Raw genomic sequence first — 16,903 nt, forward strand, 5'->3', positions numbered from 1 at the left:
GTGGGTGTTCGCAGCTTGAATATGTGATTGGCTGATTACACACCGTGTAATGTAGTCTGTTCTGTGTTCTGATTGGCTAAGGACATCACGTGCCCTGCACTTAGGCTGTGCAACAAAAGCGCACCCATCGCATTCTCGATTTCACTGTTTTTGAAGCTTTCGTTCCATACATATTAATACATATGATGTTATAACTGATAGATCCACTGTTGACATCCCAGATGAGCTAGAAAATTTCAGAGTAAGCATTCGATGGGAATTAGTATTTTTTAAAAAAGATGTTGTTGTTGTTGTCGTGGTCTTCAGTCCTGAGACTGGTTTGATGCAGCTCTCCTTGCTAATCTATCCTGTGCAAGCTGCTTCATCTCCCAGTACCTACTGCAACCTACATCCTTCTGAATCTGCTTAGTGTATTCATCTCTTGGTCTCCCTCTACGATTTACCAACCGATCCCTTCTTCTAGTCAAGTTGTGCCACAAGCTCCTCTTCTCCCCAATTCTATTCAATACCTCCTCATTAGTTACGTGATCTACCCACTTAATCTTCAACATTCTTCTGTAGCACCACATTTCGAAAGCTTCTATTCTCTTCTTGTCCAAACTATTTATTGTCCGTGTTTCACTTCCATACATGGCTACACTCCATACAAATACTTTCAGAAACGACATCCTGACACTTAAATCTATACTCGATGTTAACAAATTTCTCTTCTTCAGAAACGCTTTCCTTGCCATTGCCAGTCTACATTTTATATCCTCTCTACTTCGACCATCATCAGTTATTTTTCTCACCAAATAGCAAAACTCTTTTACTAGTTTAAGTGTCTTATTTCCTAATCTAATTCCCTCAGCGTCACCCGATTTAATTCGACTACATTCCATTATCCTTGTTTTACTTTTGTTGATGTTCATCTTGTATCCCCCTTTCAAGACACTGTCCATTCCATTCAACTGCTCTTCTAAGTCCTTTGCTGTCTCTTACAGAATTACAATGTCATCGGCGAACATCAACGTTTTTATTTCTTCTCTGTGGATTTTTATACCTACTCCAAATTTTTCTTTTGTTTCCTTTACTGCTTGCTCAATATACAGATTGAATAACATCGGGGAGAGGCTTCAACCTTGTCTCACTCCCTTCCCAACCACTGCTTCCTTTTCATGCCCCTCGATTCTTATAACTGCCATCTGGTTTCTGTATAAATTGTAAATAACCTATCGCTCCCTGTATTTTACCCCTGCCATCTTTAGAATTTGAAAGAGAGTATTCCAGTCAACATTGTCAAAAGCTTTCTCTAAGTCTACAAATGCTAGAAACGTAGGTTTTGCCTTTCCTTAATCTTTCTTCTAAGATAAGTCGTAGGGTCGGTATTGCCTCACATGTTCCAACATTTCTACAGAATCCAAACTGATCTTGCCCTAGGTCGGCTTCTACCAGTTTTTCCATTCGTCTGTAAATAATTCGCGTTAGTATTTTGCAGCTGTGGCTTATTAAACTGATAGTTCGGTAATTTTCACATCTGTCAACACCTGCTTTCTTTGGGATTGGAATTATTATATTCCTCTTGAAGTCTGAGGGTATTTCGCCTGTCTTGTACATCTTGCTCACCAGATGGTAGAGTTTTGTCAGGACTGGCTCTTGTAGTGTTACCTTTTATTATCTTCTGCTCATTAGCTATTGAAACAACATCGCTTTGCTATGTAATTTTAATTTTCACCAAAAGCACATTCAACACATCACGGAAAAATACACGTCTTTCGTATCAAGACAAGAGAGAGAGAGACCTCCATTAGTTCTTAAAAACAAAAAAACTACGCAAAAGTAAAAAAAAAAAGCGTGGCAGTATAGAAAATTTACATAGATACAGTATAGAAAATTTACATAGATACATACATATATGAGAAAATAAGAAATTTACATATTACAAAAAATATTTCTTAGCATAATGCACTTTGCATATCGGTCTTTGTATACCGTCTTTTTGGTGTGTATCTTCTTTAGGAGTCGTAACATGAATGTCTTTGAATTGCAGCGTATTAGCGTTGCTTAGCACAGCGTTTGAATTCAGTTCACAATTCACATGATTCGTGTTTACAATGGAATTAATTCGAACGGTAAATGTTTCTATTATATTGCTCCAATGTCTTTAAACGTAGTATCGGATTCTGAGTGTGTGTGTACTGCCTGGATCTCGTGCGTGTGACTTGAAGAAAATCCAAAGTTTGTTCAATGTGTCAACACGAAATTGTGATCTCCAGCAGTCAAATTTTGGTGGCGTCTACCGGGGTATAAATGGTCAATGAGGGTACACGAAACACCTCACTGCCTACGACAGGCGATGAGCTTGTCTTTTACACCAACCTGAAGACCTGCCGGCTTCCACAACACCATACACTTCAAAGCATATTGACACTACGTAAATATTGCTTGACCAGTGTTCCATCACGTTGGTTTCTTCTTTGCATTTTCAGTTCCATTTATATGAATCATGTGCTACATGCACAAGTCCTTTGCAGCTCGTTAACATCTCCTTAAAATACATTTCTTGATATAGTAAGTACATATACAAATATTTACAATTAATCATTACATGAGATAGTTACATTGTTGTCATATACTACATATACAGAATTAAATGAAAAATATAGTAAATTTTTTACGTTACATTCAATATCATTGTGCTGCCATGTGAATTACATTACATTCAGATTGAAATATACATTTTATTTGTTAGTTTTTTATTTCCCCGTTACACTTGCAACATTTGAAGATAATTGTGGCAACTCGCTAGAATATTCAACTTAAAATTCATCTCGCACCCTGGAATAAAATTTACACATATTTCAAGCTTCAAGACAGCCCTCTGTAGGAGGATAGGTTCATGGGATCGTTGCTAACTACTTTATAAATACTAGTAAAGTCATACCCTACAGCGGACTACACAAAATAAAATATGATAAATAAAATTCATGTTAACTTAATATAACGTAAAAGTTCCTATACCTAATACCGTTTCTAAGTGTGGTGTCCCCACTATTGCTGTTTCTAAGAGTGGTACCCCTCTATTACCGTTTCTAAGAGTGGTGCCCCTCTAAATATCTTAGGATCCTACAAGTATGTACATCAGTGTGGTAAGTGTGTGTGTGTGTGTGTGTGTGTGTGTGTGTGTGTGTGTATATATATATATATATATATATATATATATATATATATATATAGTTCAAGACAATCATGTTCCTATGTTCCTATAAAGTTTGTATAGTTCATCTCCTTCCTTTCATGAGTATCAAGCAATATAAATAAATGTTTTACTTAATAAATAAATAAATCTTCTTAGATAATTGCTGCTGCGTTCCATGCTGTATATCCATTCTGTATTTACCTTGTGGTACCTGTAAAATTCTATTCATAAATAAATATGTGTGTATGTCTCTCCATACTGTCAGATAATCATGAATTATATAATGTCAAATATTTCATCAACATGTATAAATTTTTCTAAGGAAGGGATGAGAGTATGAACCGCAACAGAGGACTGACGTTTTGTTTTCTCCTTATTCTCCTTTCTATTTAATGGTGCATTAGTTCAGTACAGTAGATGAGCTTTAATTATGTCATTAGATGACTGCTAAATATGTTCTCTTAAATAATTCTTCCAATCTGAAGTGTCAAGCCTACATAACTCCAAAAATTTCATTACAAGTTCCCATTAGATTAGTGTTAAAGTGTTATAGATTTAAATCTTCTGGTATATTTCCAACAGTGGCTGCTGTAAATAATTCTTTCCACATAAATCTATACTTTCACCTTTAGTTATAAGAATATATAAGACACCACATAAGTTATTATCTCAGGCATACCAATCTTTCAATAAATAATATTCTTTCCACTACTTTCATTCTGTATTCCATGAGTACATGTGATATAGCATTCAAATCTAGTTTCTCTCCTCTCAACATATTCACAGTTACTCATAACATTTTCACCTATCCATTATTCATTCTTCACAAAATAACATATAGCCTACTTATTCCTCAGCATTATATATATATTTTCCTCTTATTCATCACCACTTACTTTTTACTTCAACAACAACAATAATAATAATAATAATAATAATAATAATAATACCATTTTCTCATCTTATATACCATTTACCTCTCTCCATATTACTATTTGTCCTCTTATTAAACTAAAATTACATTCACTCATCTCATTCAGTCACTCACATCACTCATATCAACATTACTATTATCACATGCCTCCTAAAGAAAATAATTCTGTTTAGTTCTCTGCCTCCTCTAATGTGTATATGCCTCCTCTAATGTGTATATGCCTCAGTAGCAACTCCTCTTATAACCAAATATCTTATTAGCTATTGGATGGTTCACATTGCTTTCTAGACTTCCTGCATTCATTAGATTGTAAGTATCTGTATAACTTAAATGTAGGCTCATCATAACTGTGTATCATATTAGTTATCTTCTCCTCAGTAGCTAACATTTTACTGTATGTATTTTTTCAAATGTCTGTGTGGATGTAGACCTCTGGGTTTATGTGTTAATGGATATTCTAATGAATAACAGCCAGGGTGTGGAATATTTGCAATTCGGTATGGTCCAGAGTATAAGATCTGCCATTTCCTGTTTAAATGTTTCAGTTTTTTTGGGTTTAGGATGTGTTCTTAGTAAAACTAACTCATCAACTTGAAATGTTTGGGCTTTCCTGACACCTCTGTCATATTTCTGCTTTCTTTGTCACATAATGTTGTGTAAGCTTGTCTTACCTTTTCTTCTAAACTAACATGATTTGTTGTTGCTGTAAATTTAGGTAGAGGGTCTGTCCATTCATTTCTTTCTGTTTTATCCATAATTAATTCAGTTGGTGTGTATCCAGTAGAACTGTGAGTTAAATTGTTCACTATTTGTTCAAATGGTGCTAGGTATTCTACCCATTTTGTGTGCTTCACTGGTGTGTGTGTTCTCATAAACTGTCCAAATTCTCGAAATGTTCTTTCTACTGGGTTTCCTGCTGCGTGAAATCTTGAAATTAAAATATGTTTAACATTCTGTTCTTCAATAAATGTCTTCCATTTTAAACTGGTAAAATATGCTGCATTATCCGTGATCATAACTTCAGGTTTTCCTATTCTTACAAAATAATCTGTTAATAGACGTCTGGTAATAGCAGTGGTAGAAACTGAACGTAAAGCATATAATTTTAAATACTTTGTGAAAACATCTAACACAGCAAGGATGTATTTCATTCCTCCACGTGCTTGTGGATAGGGTCCTGCAATATCTAAAGAAATTAGCTGTAATGGCCTCTTAGGTGTGATTGGGTGCAATTCATTCATGCTTGTGCGATTAGAATATTTGGCTTTCTGACATATGATGTATTTCCTAATATTACTCAATACTCTTCGCCTTAAATTTGGAAAATAGCAATATTGTATAATCTTATCTGTACATTTGGTTACACCATAGTGTCCCCAAGTTCTGTGTGTAAATAAAATAAAATCATCAACATGAGCTTCAGGTAAGCAAACACACCAATGCTGTGATTCAGGGTTTCGTGGGTGGAATAATACTTCTTTGTGTAACGTGTAATATTTTTCAAGATGTGGGTCTGTTCCTGCACGTAATTTATTCTTTATCTGGATCCACCTGGGATCATTGTCCTGCAATATGGCTAACTTCCTGCACATGTTTTTGTAGTAAGGTGCAAATGTACCGTCATACATGAGTAAAATTTTGAAATCTGATGTTTGTTCTGTCACATCTGAAAATTCTTGTAGGCCTTGTGGCAAACGAGATAGAGCATCGGCTATAATGTTGGATTCTCCTTTTATGTATATAATATCAAAATCATATTCATGTAGTGATGCACACCAGCGTGCAAGACGTGAATGTAATAACTTGCATGATAGCAGGAAAGAAAGAGCTTGATGATCAGTATAAAGCTTAGTACGTTTTCCCCATAGAAAGTAGCGAAACTTGCGAAATGCTCATACTATGGCAAGTGTTTCGCGCTCGGTCACTGAATATGACTTTTCGCATTCAGTGAGCGTGCGGCTAGCAAAATTTATAGGTTTGATGACTATTTGTTCATTTTCTACATGAATTTGGAATAAAAATGCTCCGAGCCCATAGGAACTTGCATCTGTTACTAGGCAAAAGTCTGACGTCATGTCAGGATGACATAACAACGGTGCATTAACTAAAGCATTCTTAATCGCTTCAAAATCTGTCTGACAGAACTCTGTCCATTTCCAAATATTATTTCTTTTGAGTAAAGATAGAAGATGTGGACTGTTAAGAAGGTGGTAGGGTACAAATTTCCTGAAGAATGAAGATAGACCAAGAAAGGCTTTGAGTTGTTTACGATTCTGTGGGGATGGAAAATTCTTTATTGCATCAATTTTTCTTGAGTCTGGATAAATGCCTTCAGTTGATATGATGTGACCAAGGAATTTGATTTCTCTCCTCCCTAATTTCGTCTTTGATAAATTGATAGTGACACCTGCGTCAGAAAATTTAGTCAGAAGTTGCTTCAAAAGATTTACATGTTCTTCCCAAGTAGTGGTTGCAATGACAATGTCGTCAACATAAACTGTGATTTGCGAGAACAATTGTGGTCCAAGAACAGCATCTAAGGCTTCAATAAATACTCCAGCACTCACTCGTAGACCAAAGGGTAGATCACAAAATTGATAACTATGTCCCTCACATAGAAATGCAGTGTATTTATGACTGTTTTTATGGAGGTTCACCTGGCAAAATGATGAGCGGAGGTCGATATTGGTTAAATACTGTACATTATGAAATTTTAGAAGTTGTTCTTCCAAATTAATAGGTCGTGTCTTGATTGGAATTATAACTTTGTTAATTTCTCGTGCGTCCAGCACTAACCTTACACTACCATCCTCTTTATTAACTGCTAGTATCAGACTGTGACCTTTCAATAATACACCAAGCTTGCATTTTTTCAATCTCTTTCAAAACTGCGGGTTTCTTTGACCAAGGAATATTATAATATGTTCTACAGTATGTTTTGTGTGGTTTAACATCCATCTCATAAGTATAGCCTCTAATAATTCCAGGTTTTTCCACAAATTCCTCAGCAAATTGCTGCAAAACTTCAAGTAATTCAAGTTGTTGTTCCTTCGTCAGATATTCAGATTCTGTGCATTTCTCATATAAATCATTAGGTTTAATTCCCTGAGATACAGCTTCATTAAAAGTTAAATCACATATGTTTATTGCTGGTGGAGACACAAAATGTAACTGTTCAAATTTACCTTGTTTACTGTTTAAGTTTTTACCCTGTGTTAACTCTATTGTCAGTTGTTGTTGGTTTACGGTTAAATGACATTTCCCTTTTCCTAAATCTATGATTGCTTGATATTCATTCAAAAAGTCAATTCCTAATATGCAATGCATAACTAATTTGTCTACTACCAGAAAACTGTAATTGAGTGGTATATTTGAAAATGTGAAGTTAATTAGCACTTGAAATTTCACATTCTTTGATTTGTTACCGGTGGCACTTATAATGTGACAATTCTGGACTGGCAATGTTTGTATGTTCATTATTTGTTTGAGTTCATTATATAAGGACATTGAAATGACACTTGCTGCTGCTCCTGTATCTAACATTACTTCCACTTCATAACTACCAATGATAACTCGTGTTATAGCCTGAATAATCTTCTTTGTTTTACTGGTACTATTAAAATCTACATCCTGATATAATTCCTTTTCTATTTTCTTACTGTCATCATATCGGAGAAAACAAATCGTCGGTTCCGTTGCGCTCTGCTCCCTATTGACCGTAACTCGAGCGCTTAGCTCGGTCGTCGTTCGTTTTCTGGCAAATTTGGTTGTTGCTGTGGGTTGGGTTCATTGCCCAACTCAATAATATTTGCATTTCTGTCGCGCGTCACCCAAGTATCAGCTGTTTGGTTGTTGACATTACTCCGCGTCGCATCGGGTGTTCCGTTAGGTACAAATTGAAGGTTGCTGTATTGCGTGTGTCGTGGCGGTTGTCCATTGTGATTTCCCCATACATTATTTCGCCCATGACTGTAACTGGTATTGTCATTACTGTTATTCCTGCAATACATGTTTGGATGTTGTTGGATGTTGTTTCTCTGAAAATATCCTGGATGGTACGTGTTATCCTCTCCTCTTTGATCTCTATAATTTCGGTTCCTTCTTCTGTTGTTGTTATTTTGAATATAACTGTTATTGTTCTGATTGTAATTACTGTTCGGATAACCATTATAGTAATAATTACTGTTTCCTTGCCAATGTTGTGAGTTGTTTCTCCTAATATTGAATGGATTTGTCCCACTGTAGTGTGAATTGTTTCTTTGAGTGTTTTGTTGTGGTGTCGGAGGCGGATTCCAATAGCCTCTGTCATTTCTGTTGTGCGTGTGCGAATTGCTTGGATGGATTGGATACAATTGATTGAAATTCCTGATCTCATCTCTGTAAACAACATCTATCTCATCAACATAACTGAAAAAATTCTTTATGTTGTCCTCGGACACTCCTATTAATTTATCATGGTAAGGAAATGGTAAGTGGCTTTTAAGTGTTCTAATTACATCTGGTAAATCTGCTGGTTTTGTCCAATATAATGTTTTGTCTAGGTAGCGTTCAAAGTATTGTCGTAAAGTCTCTTTCTTCGGGTTGTAAATTTCTGGATTGTATACTTCTCGTTTTAAACTTTGCTGTTCTGTGATCGACCAGAATTCCTCAAGAAATGCTTGTTCAAACTGTTCAAATGTTAAACATCATCTTTTAATTGCTGCTCCCCACTTAGCTGCTCTTCCACGTAACAAATTTGTAACATATCGAATTTTATCGGCTCCTAACCAATGTCTCGGGAAAATACCATCAAAAGAGCGGATGAAAACAATTGGATGCACTTTGTCTTTCTCATCACATGAAAATGTCTGAAAGTATCCATGTCGTACTAATGTTTCATCAGCTACTCCTGATGGTATTATGGGTCCTGTATTTTGTGTCAAACTGTGCATAGTATGTGGTGATGTCTGATAGTAATTTTGATCTTGTGGTAGCATTGAAAATGGTTCATTGGGATTTGTGTCACTCATTGGTAATTCTATTTTCGACTGTGTACTGGGTCTAGCATTATTATGATTCTCATTTATGTTTTGGTTGTCTGTTATGGGTTTTGGTATCACTGACGAACTTGGTATTACATTCTCTTTAAGTTTACGTACCTCTTTCTGAATATTATCTGTTTCTCCCTTTACTTGTTCCTTTGTCTTATCAAAAATGATCTGTGTCATTGTCTCAAACTTCTCATCTAAATAATCATCACATAATTTGCATTCATGTACAAGTTTTTCTGCTAGAGTTGTGTCATTCTTTAAAGATGCTACATCTGCTCTGTCTTCAAGCTTTTCTAACTTTTCCTGTAAGGATTTCTGCTCCAATGTTACATCATTTAATCTGTCTGAAAGGTCTGTAATCGTCAGGTCTAAGCGTTCTTGGTTTGTTTTTACGGAATTGTGTGACTGTCGTAATTCGTTAACTTGGGTACTGGTTTTCTGTTGTTCAAAAACTACTGTTAACAATTTCTCATTACATTGTTGTAAGTCAGTTTTTGTCTCTTCACTGAATTCCACAAATACCTTTTCTTGTCTCGTAACCTTGTCTGATAAGTCAGTAAATTTCCTTCCAAGACTACTGGTGGTTTCTGTCAAGTCGGCAATTTGTCTTGATTGTTTTTCAAAATTTTGTTTTATGTCCCGTGTCAGTTCATCGAATTTAGTGTCAAATTTCCCAATGTCACGTTTTAAATTTTCATTTTTCTCGTCTAAAGCGTCAAATCTTTTGTCAAATTTTCTGTTTTGGTCACCAAGTAACTTCAGAATCTGGCTGAGCATGTCAGAGTCCTGTGTCTTAGTTTCGTCATTTTTTCGTGTCTGATTGATGTCTGGTTCTGAAGTTGACGTTGTCAGTGTCACGTTTTGTCGCGTAGTACTCACTCTCCATTCGCCTGTATATCTGTTTAAATATAGGGGTTGTTGTCTTAATCGATCCGGTAAAATTATGTCTGGAACATCCTCCCTATTAAGTTCAATATTCATTTGACTGTCGGACATGTTTTGCAATGTGTCACTTTCACTAAGCTCGTCCGCGGAAACAATTTCTACGCGTCTAGCGTCCATCTTGCGATTTTCATAATTAATTGCAAATAAAATTTTCCAATGGTAAAAAAAAAATAAAAATTTAAATATATGTTGAAATCTGAAATTTCTCTTATGGAAATGGATATTTCTATATGATTTCTAATTAGAAATTGAATTATTAAACTGGTACTGAAATTTCCCTCTCACAAATAAATGACTGTGAATATGCTCTACACTTACCATTTCCAATAATAGTAGTAAATCAATTTTAACTACAATTTGAAAAAATAATTTCGAAATAAATGGATCGGAATAAAGGAAGTACAGATGGCTGTTTGAAACTGGAAAAAAATGTAAATTTCTGTACTCACCAAGTTTTTTCAGTCTTATGTTGCAAATGTAGCGTCAACTATACAGTTTTCAATCCAAAATTTTTCTTTCGCGTCCGTGCAAATTATTTTATGGAACGTTATCCTTTCCCTTTTTTTTTTTTTTTTTTTTTTTTTTTACCAAATTAATTTTCTCAGCATGAAAATGAAAATTAACACACATTAATAACAGGGAAAACAATATTGTTGTAAATTTCATGCACGTAACATTACAATTGAAATGAATGAGACTTAGTCCAAATTCATTTTCTGATGCTGTTAAGTGGTTAAAATTAGATAAAATGTCCAAAATTTATAATAACTGCACTTGTATCAATCCAAACTGCACTTGTATCAAATCCGAAGATTGCAAGTCCTGTCACCAGGACGCCAATTGTAGTGTTACCTTTTATTATCTTCTCCTCATTAGCTATTGAAACAACATCGCTTTGCTATGTAATTTTAATTTTCACCAAAAGCACATTCAACACATCACGGAAAAATACACGTCTTTCGTATCAAGACAAGAGAGAGAGACCTCCATTAGTTCTTAAAAACAAAAAAACTACGCAAAAGTAAAAAAAAAAAAAAATTATTTATAAAATTGGTCGCTGGCGCAGCGCTCTTCTGCGTGCGCGATCGTAAATTATAACTTTGCGGAAGTCAAAGTACCATTACACTCTCTCATGGCCGTCAGTAGTTCTAATGGAATGTTGTCTACTACCGGGGCCTTGTTTCGACTCAGGTCTTTCAGGGCTCTGTCAAACTCTTCACGCAGTATCGTATCTCTCATTTCATCTTCATCTACATCCTGTTCCATTTCCATAATATTGTCCTCAAGTACATCGTCCTTGTGTAGACCCTCTATATACTCCTTCCACCTTTCTGCTTTCCCCTCTTTGCTTAGAACTGGTATTCATACAAGTGGTTCTCTTTTCTCCAAAGGTCTCTCTAACTTTCCTGTAGGCAGTATCTATATTACCCCTAGTGAGGTAAGCCTCTACATCCTTACATTTGCTTAGCCATTTCGCACTTCCTGTCGATCTCATTATTGAGACGTTTGTATTCGTTTTTGCCTGCTTCATTTACTGCATTTTTATATTTTCTCCTTTCATCAATTAAATTCAATATTTCTTCTGTTACCCAAGGATTTCTACTAGCCGTCGTCTTTTTACGTACTTGATCCTCTGCTGCCTTCACTACTTCATCCCTCAGAGCTACCCATTCGTCTTCTACTGAATTTCTTTCCCCCATTCCTGTCAATTGTTCCCTTATGCTGTCCCTGAAACTCTGTACAACCTCTGGTTTAGTCAGTTTATCCAGGTCCCATCTCCTTAAATTCCCACCTTTTTGCAATTTCTTCAGTTTTAATCTACAGTTCATAACCAATAGATTGTGGTCAGAGTCCACATCTGCCCCTGGAAATGTCTTACAATTTAAAACCTGGTTCCTAAATCTCTGTCTTACCATTACATAATCTATATGATACCTTTTAGGATCTCCAGGATTCTTCCATGTATACAACCTTCTTTTATGATTCTTGAACCAAGTGTTAGCTATGATTAAGTTATGCTCTGTGCAAAATTCTACCAGACGGCTTCCTCTTTCATTTCTTTGCCCCAATCCATATTCACCTACTATGTTTCCTTCTCTCCCTTTTCCTACTGTCAAATTCCAGACACCCATGACTATTAAATTTTCGTCTTCCTTCACTACCTGAATAATTTCTTTTATCTCATCATATATTTCTTCAATTTCTTTGGCATCTGCAGAGCTAGTTGGCGTATAAACTTATACTACTGTAGTAGGCATGGGCTTTGTGTCTATCTTGGCCACTATAATACGTTCACTATGCTGTGTGTAGTAGCTTACCCGCACTCCTATTTTTTTATTCATTATTAAACCTACTCCTGCATTACCCCTATTTGATTTTATATTTACAACCCTGTATTCACCTGACCAGAAGTCTTGTTCCACCTGTCACCGAACTTCACTAATTCCCACTATATCTAAATTTAACCTATCCACTTCCCTTTTTAAATTTTCTAACCTACCTGCTCCATTAACGGATCTGACATTCCACGCTCCGATCCGTAGAACGCCAGTTTTCTTTCTCCTGATAACAACATCCTCCTGAGTAGTCTCTGCCGGAGATCCAAATGGGGGCTATTTTACCTCCGGAATATTTGACCCAAGAGGACGCCATCATCATTTAATCATACAGTAAAGCTGCATGCCCTCAGGAAAAATTACGGCTGTAGTTTTCCCTTGCTCTCAGCTGTTCGCAGTACCTGCACAGCACGGCATAGTGAACGCATTATTGTGGCTGAGATAGACACGAAGCCGACACCTACTACAGTAGTACAAGTTTATATGCCAACTAGCTCTGCAGATGATGAAGAAATTGATGAAATGTGTGATGAGATAAAAGAAATTATTCAGGTAGTGAAGGGAGACGAAAATTTAATAGTCATGGATGACTGGAATTCGAGTGTAGCAAAAGGGAGAGAAGGTAACATAGTAGGTGAATATGGACTGGAGGTTAGAAATGAAAGGAAGCTGGCCGGTAGAATTTTGCACAGAGTATAACTCAATCATAGCTAACACTTGGTTCAAGAATCATAAAAGAAGGTTGTATACATGGAAGAATCCTGGGGATACTAGAAGGTATCAGATAGACTATATAATGGTAAGAGAGAGATTTAGGAAACAGGTTTTAACTTGTAAGACATTTCCAGGGGCAGATATGGACTCTGACCACAATCTATTGTTTATGAACTGTAGATTAAAACTGAAGAAACTGCAAAACGGTGTCAATTTAAGGAGATGTGACCTGGATAAACTGACTAAACCACAGTTTCATGGAGAGCATAAGGGAACAATTGACAGGAATGTGGGAAAGAAATACAGTAGAAGAAGAATGGGTAGTTTTGAGGGATGGAATAGTGAAGGCAGCAGAGGATCAAGTAGGTAAAAAATCGAGGGCTTGTACAAATCCTTGGGTAACAGAAGAAATATTGAATTTAATTGATGAAAGGAGAAAATAAAAAAATGCATTAAATGAAGCAGGCAAAAAGGAATACAAATGCCTCAAAAATGAGATCAGCAGGAAGTGCAAAATGGCTAAGCAGTGATGGCTAGAGGACAAATGTAAGGATGTAGAGGCTTCTCTCACTAGGGGTAAGATAGATACTACCTACAGGAAAATTAAAGAGACCTTTGGAGAAAAGAGAACCACTTGTATGAATATCAAGAGCTCAGATGGAAACCCAGTTCTAAGCAAAGAAGGGCAAGCAGAAAGGTGGAAGGAGTATATAGAGGGTCTATACAGGGGCGATGTACTTGAGGACAATATTATGGAAATGGAAGAGGATGTAGATGAAGATGAAATAGGAGATATGATACTGCGTGAAGAGTTTGACAGAGCACTGAAAGACTTGAGTCGAAACAAGGCCCCCGGAGTAGACATCATTCCATTGGAACTACTGACGGTCTTGGGAGAGCCAGTCCTGACAAAACTCTACCATCTGGTGAGCAATGTATGAGACAGGTGAAATACCCTCAGACTTCAAGAAGAATATAATAATTCCAATCCCAAAGAAAGCAGGTGTTGACAGATGTGAAAATTACCAAACTATCAGTTTAATAAGCCACAGCTGCAAAATACTAACGTGAGTTCTTTACAGAAGAATGCAAAAACTAGTAGTTAAGCCGGCCTCGGAAGATCTGATTGGATTCCGTAGAAATGTTGGAACACGTGAGGCAAAACTGACTCTATGACTCATCTTAGAAGCTAGATTAAGGAAAGGCAAACCTACGTTTCTAGCATTTGTAGACTTAGAGAAAGCTTTTGACAATGTTGACTGGAATACTCTCTTTGAAATTCTGATGGTGGCAGGGGGAAAATACAGGGCGCGAAAGGCTATTTACAATTTGTACAGAAACCAGATGGCAGTTACAAGAGTAGAGGGGCACGAAAGGGAAGCAGTGGTTGGGAAGGGAGTGAGACAGGGTTGTAGCCTCTCCCCGATGTTATTCAATCTGTACATTGAGCAAGCAGTGAAGGAAACAAAAGAAAAATTTGGAGTAGGTATTAAAATCCATGGAGAAGAAATACAAACTTTGAGGTTCGCCAATGACAGTATAATTCTGTCAGAAACAGCAAAGGACTTGGAAGAACAGTTGAACGGAATGGACAGTGTCTTGAAAGGAGGATATAAGATGAACATCAACAAAAGCAAAATGAGGATAATGGAATGTAGTCGAATTAAGTCAGGTGATGCTGAGGGAATTAGATTAGGAAATGAGACACTTAAAGTAGTAAAGGTGTTTTGTTATTTGGGGAGAAAAAACTGATGATGGTCGAAGTAGAGAGGATATAAAATGTAGACTGGCAGTGGCAAGGAATGCATCTCTGAAGAAGAGAAATTTGTTAACATTGAATGCACAGACAGTGCCCGAACTCTTACGGGAATTGGCAACGTGCCGCAAGTAATGAATATAATGGGCGGGGGCACTACGAATATAGTGTGGGACAATACGTTGAGAATGTGGGTGTCGTGGGAGGAGTGCCAGAGATAAAACCCTGCAGTCGCGCTATCCTCTGTGTCCTCGGTGGCTCAGATGGATAGAGCGTCTGCCATGTAAGCAGGAGATCCTGGGTTCGAGTCCCGGTCGGGGCACACAGTTTCATCTGTGCCAGTTGACATATGTCAACGCCTGTAAGCAGCTGAGGGTGTTCATTTCATTGTAATAAAATAGTAGCATTTAGGTTTTGAAACCACATATTGCACTGAGTGCATTTGTCACTATATTTAGGTTCTGCATCAAGTGCCTCCTCATTATAAACTTCAGTAAATATTGTAGATGTTGGTTCTGTAAAACTTTGTGCAACTTCTTCCACTTTTCTTTCTACATACTGTTGTGTTCTTGTGCTTCTTATCTTACCTCGCCATTTAAAAGGGGACCTATTAGAGGCTAAATAAGATATGCTAACATTCAACACATCAACTACTTCACACTCAGGAATATAAACATCTGCATTGTCTTCCTCAGATCACATTCCAGGGATGATGATTATTCAGGTAGCCTACAACAAGAAGTTCAGTGAAATTTCTTTTGTAGTGAGTATAACCATTCCTGCACAACGGGTGTGATGGTAACACAGTTAGTTCAGGACCGAGGTATTTCTGCAACACCGCTGACAGATTTCCAACAATTGGGAAGCGTTTTCACTCTCTCAAACACTATCTTCTTGTCTTTCTTCATCTTCCGCACACATCATTCTTTCATTCCTGTATTCCCTCTCTGACATCGTATCTGACAAAAAGTTCAAACAAAAAAACAAAACTCTGTGCAGAACAATTCATGTGCAAGTTCTCATTCGTTTGTTATAAGTGGAAGAAAGATGGAAACAGTACTGTCAATATGCATGTTCTACATTAGAAATTCAATGATGTGAAATATGCAGAATGTTGAAAAATTTCTGACACTTTACACAGAAAAAAATATTGCCCACTTTGATTGCAGTAACTACTAAGACATTAAGCAAAGAATATGTTGCAGTTTTTATGAGTTTAAAATGAAAATAGTTTATTTATTAACACAGGTGATACAGAGGTCTGACGTACATTTTTTCCACAGAAATTCACGATTGAGTTATTGTGGCTTGTATAATTTGACATGAAATTGCCCTGCCTGACATTCTCTTACATACCTTAAATAAAAGTGACACGCACGAAATCTTTAGCGATACTTAACAAATAACTGTTAACTTTCTGTCCACAGAAATGGAATCGCCAACACTCGCCTGCAACCCGCCAGACGACGTACTGTTTTGCGTCTTTGCCTATCTGCCCATCCCAGAGTTGGTCCGATGTGCTACTGTGTGCAAGCAGTGGTACAAAATTGTGACAGGATTCACCCACCTGTGGAAAGGGAAAAGGTACGTCAGCAATAGAAGTCCGAGAGAATCTGCCGAGACGTGCGCCGTATTGTCCATCGTACCGCTGTTGCAGGAAATCGAAATCAAGGTGGCCAAAATGTTTGAGGTGAAAATTTACTACCCGCAGTTGTTTCTGTCAGTGACAAACATGTCTGACATACGAGCTGTGCAGGACTGTCAGAGACTAGGGTCTACGCACGTGACAACTGATCTCAGCATAGCAGATATCGTCTTCTCTTCTCGTTCGCCTATCTGTTTTACGGCGCTCCGGACGCTGAAGATCGTCAGAGGGAACCCGACACTGACACTCTTCAAGCCGGGCACTAGGGCGGAATGTGCCATCATCTCTGCCCTGGAGCTGTGCCCATTTCTCACAGAGCTGAGCCTCGACGTAGAGTCCCTGTCGGCGAACTACTTGGACTCTCT

At 37.1% G+C, this 16,903-nt stretch overlaps 1 protein-coding gene and 1 non-coding gene across 4 annotated transcripts in view; both read left to right on the top strand.

Annotated features, from left to right (window-relative positions):
- The first annotated feature begins 2,051 nt into the window (after positions 1-2,051).
- Positions 2,052-16,903, top strand: part of LOC124720109 — a 15,870-nt gene continuing 1,018 nt past the window's right edge. For 2 of the 3 annotated variants that reach the window (XM_047245401.1, XM_047245403.1), the window contains exons 1-2: positions 2,052-2,111; positions 16,321-16,903. The exon at positions 16,321-16,903 is cut by the window's right edge and continues 1,018 nt beyond it. In XM_047245401.1, coding sequence (XP_047101357.1) covers positions 2,078-2,111; positions 16,321-16,903 — 617 coding nt within the window. In that variant the 5' untranslated portion in view covers positions 2,052-2,077. Of the gene's footprint in view, positions 2,112-2,497; positions 2,551-16,320 lie in introns of those variants that run through there. The other variant, XM_047245402.1, reaches the window with a different exon arrangement.
- On the top strand, positions 15,142-15,215 carry Trnat-ugu. The gene has a single exon. It is a non-coding gene; the product is annotated as a tRNA-Thr (tRNA).

The sequence above is a fragment of the Schistocerca piceifrons genome, chromosome 11 (assembly GCF_021461385.2).
Source record: "Schistocerca piceifrons isolate TAMUIC-IGC-003096 chromosome 11, iqSchPice1.1, whole genome shotgun sequence".
Taxonomy (NCBI): Eukaryota; Metazoa; Arthropoda; class Insecta; order Orthoptera; family Acrididae; genus Schistocerca; species Schistocerca piceifrons.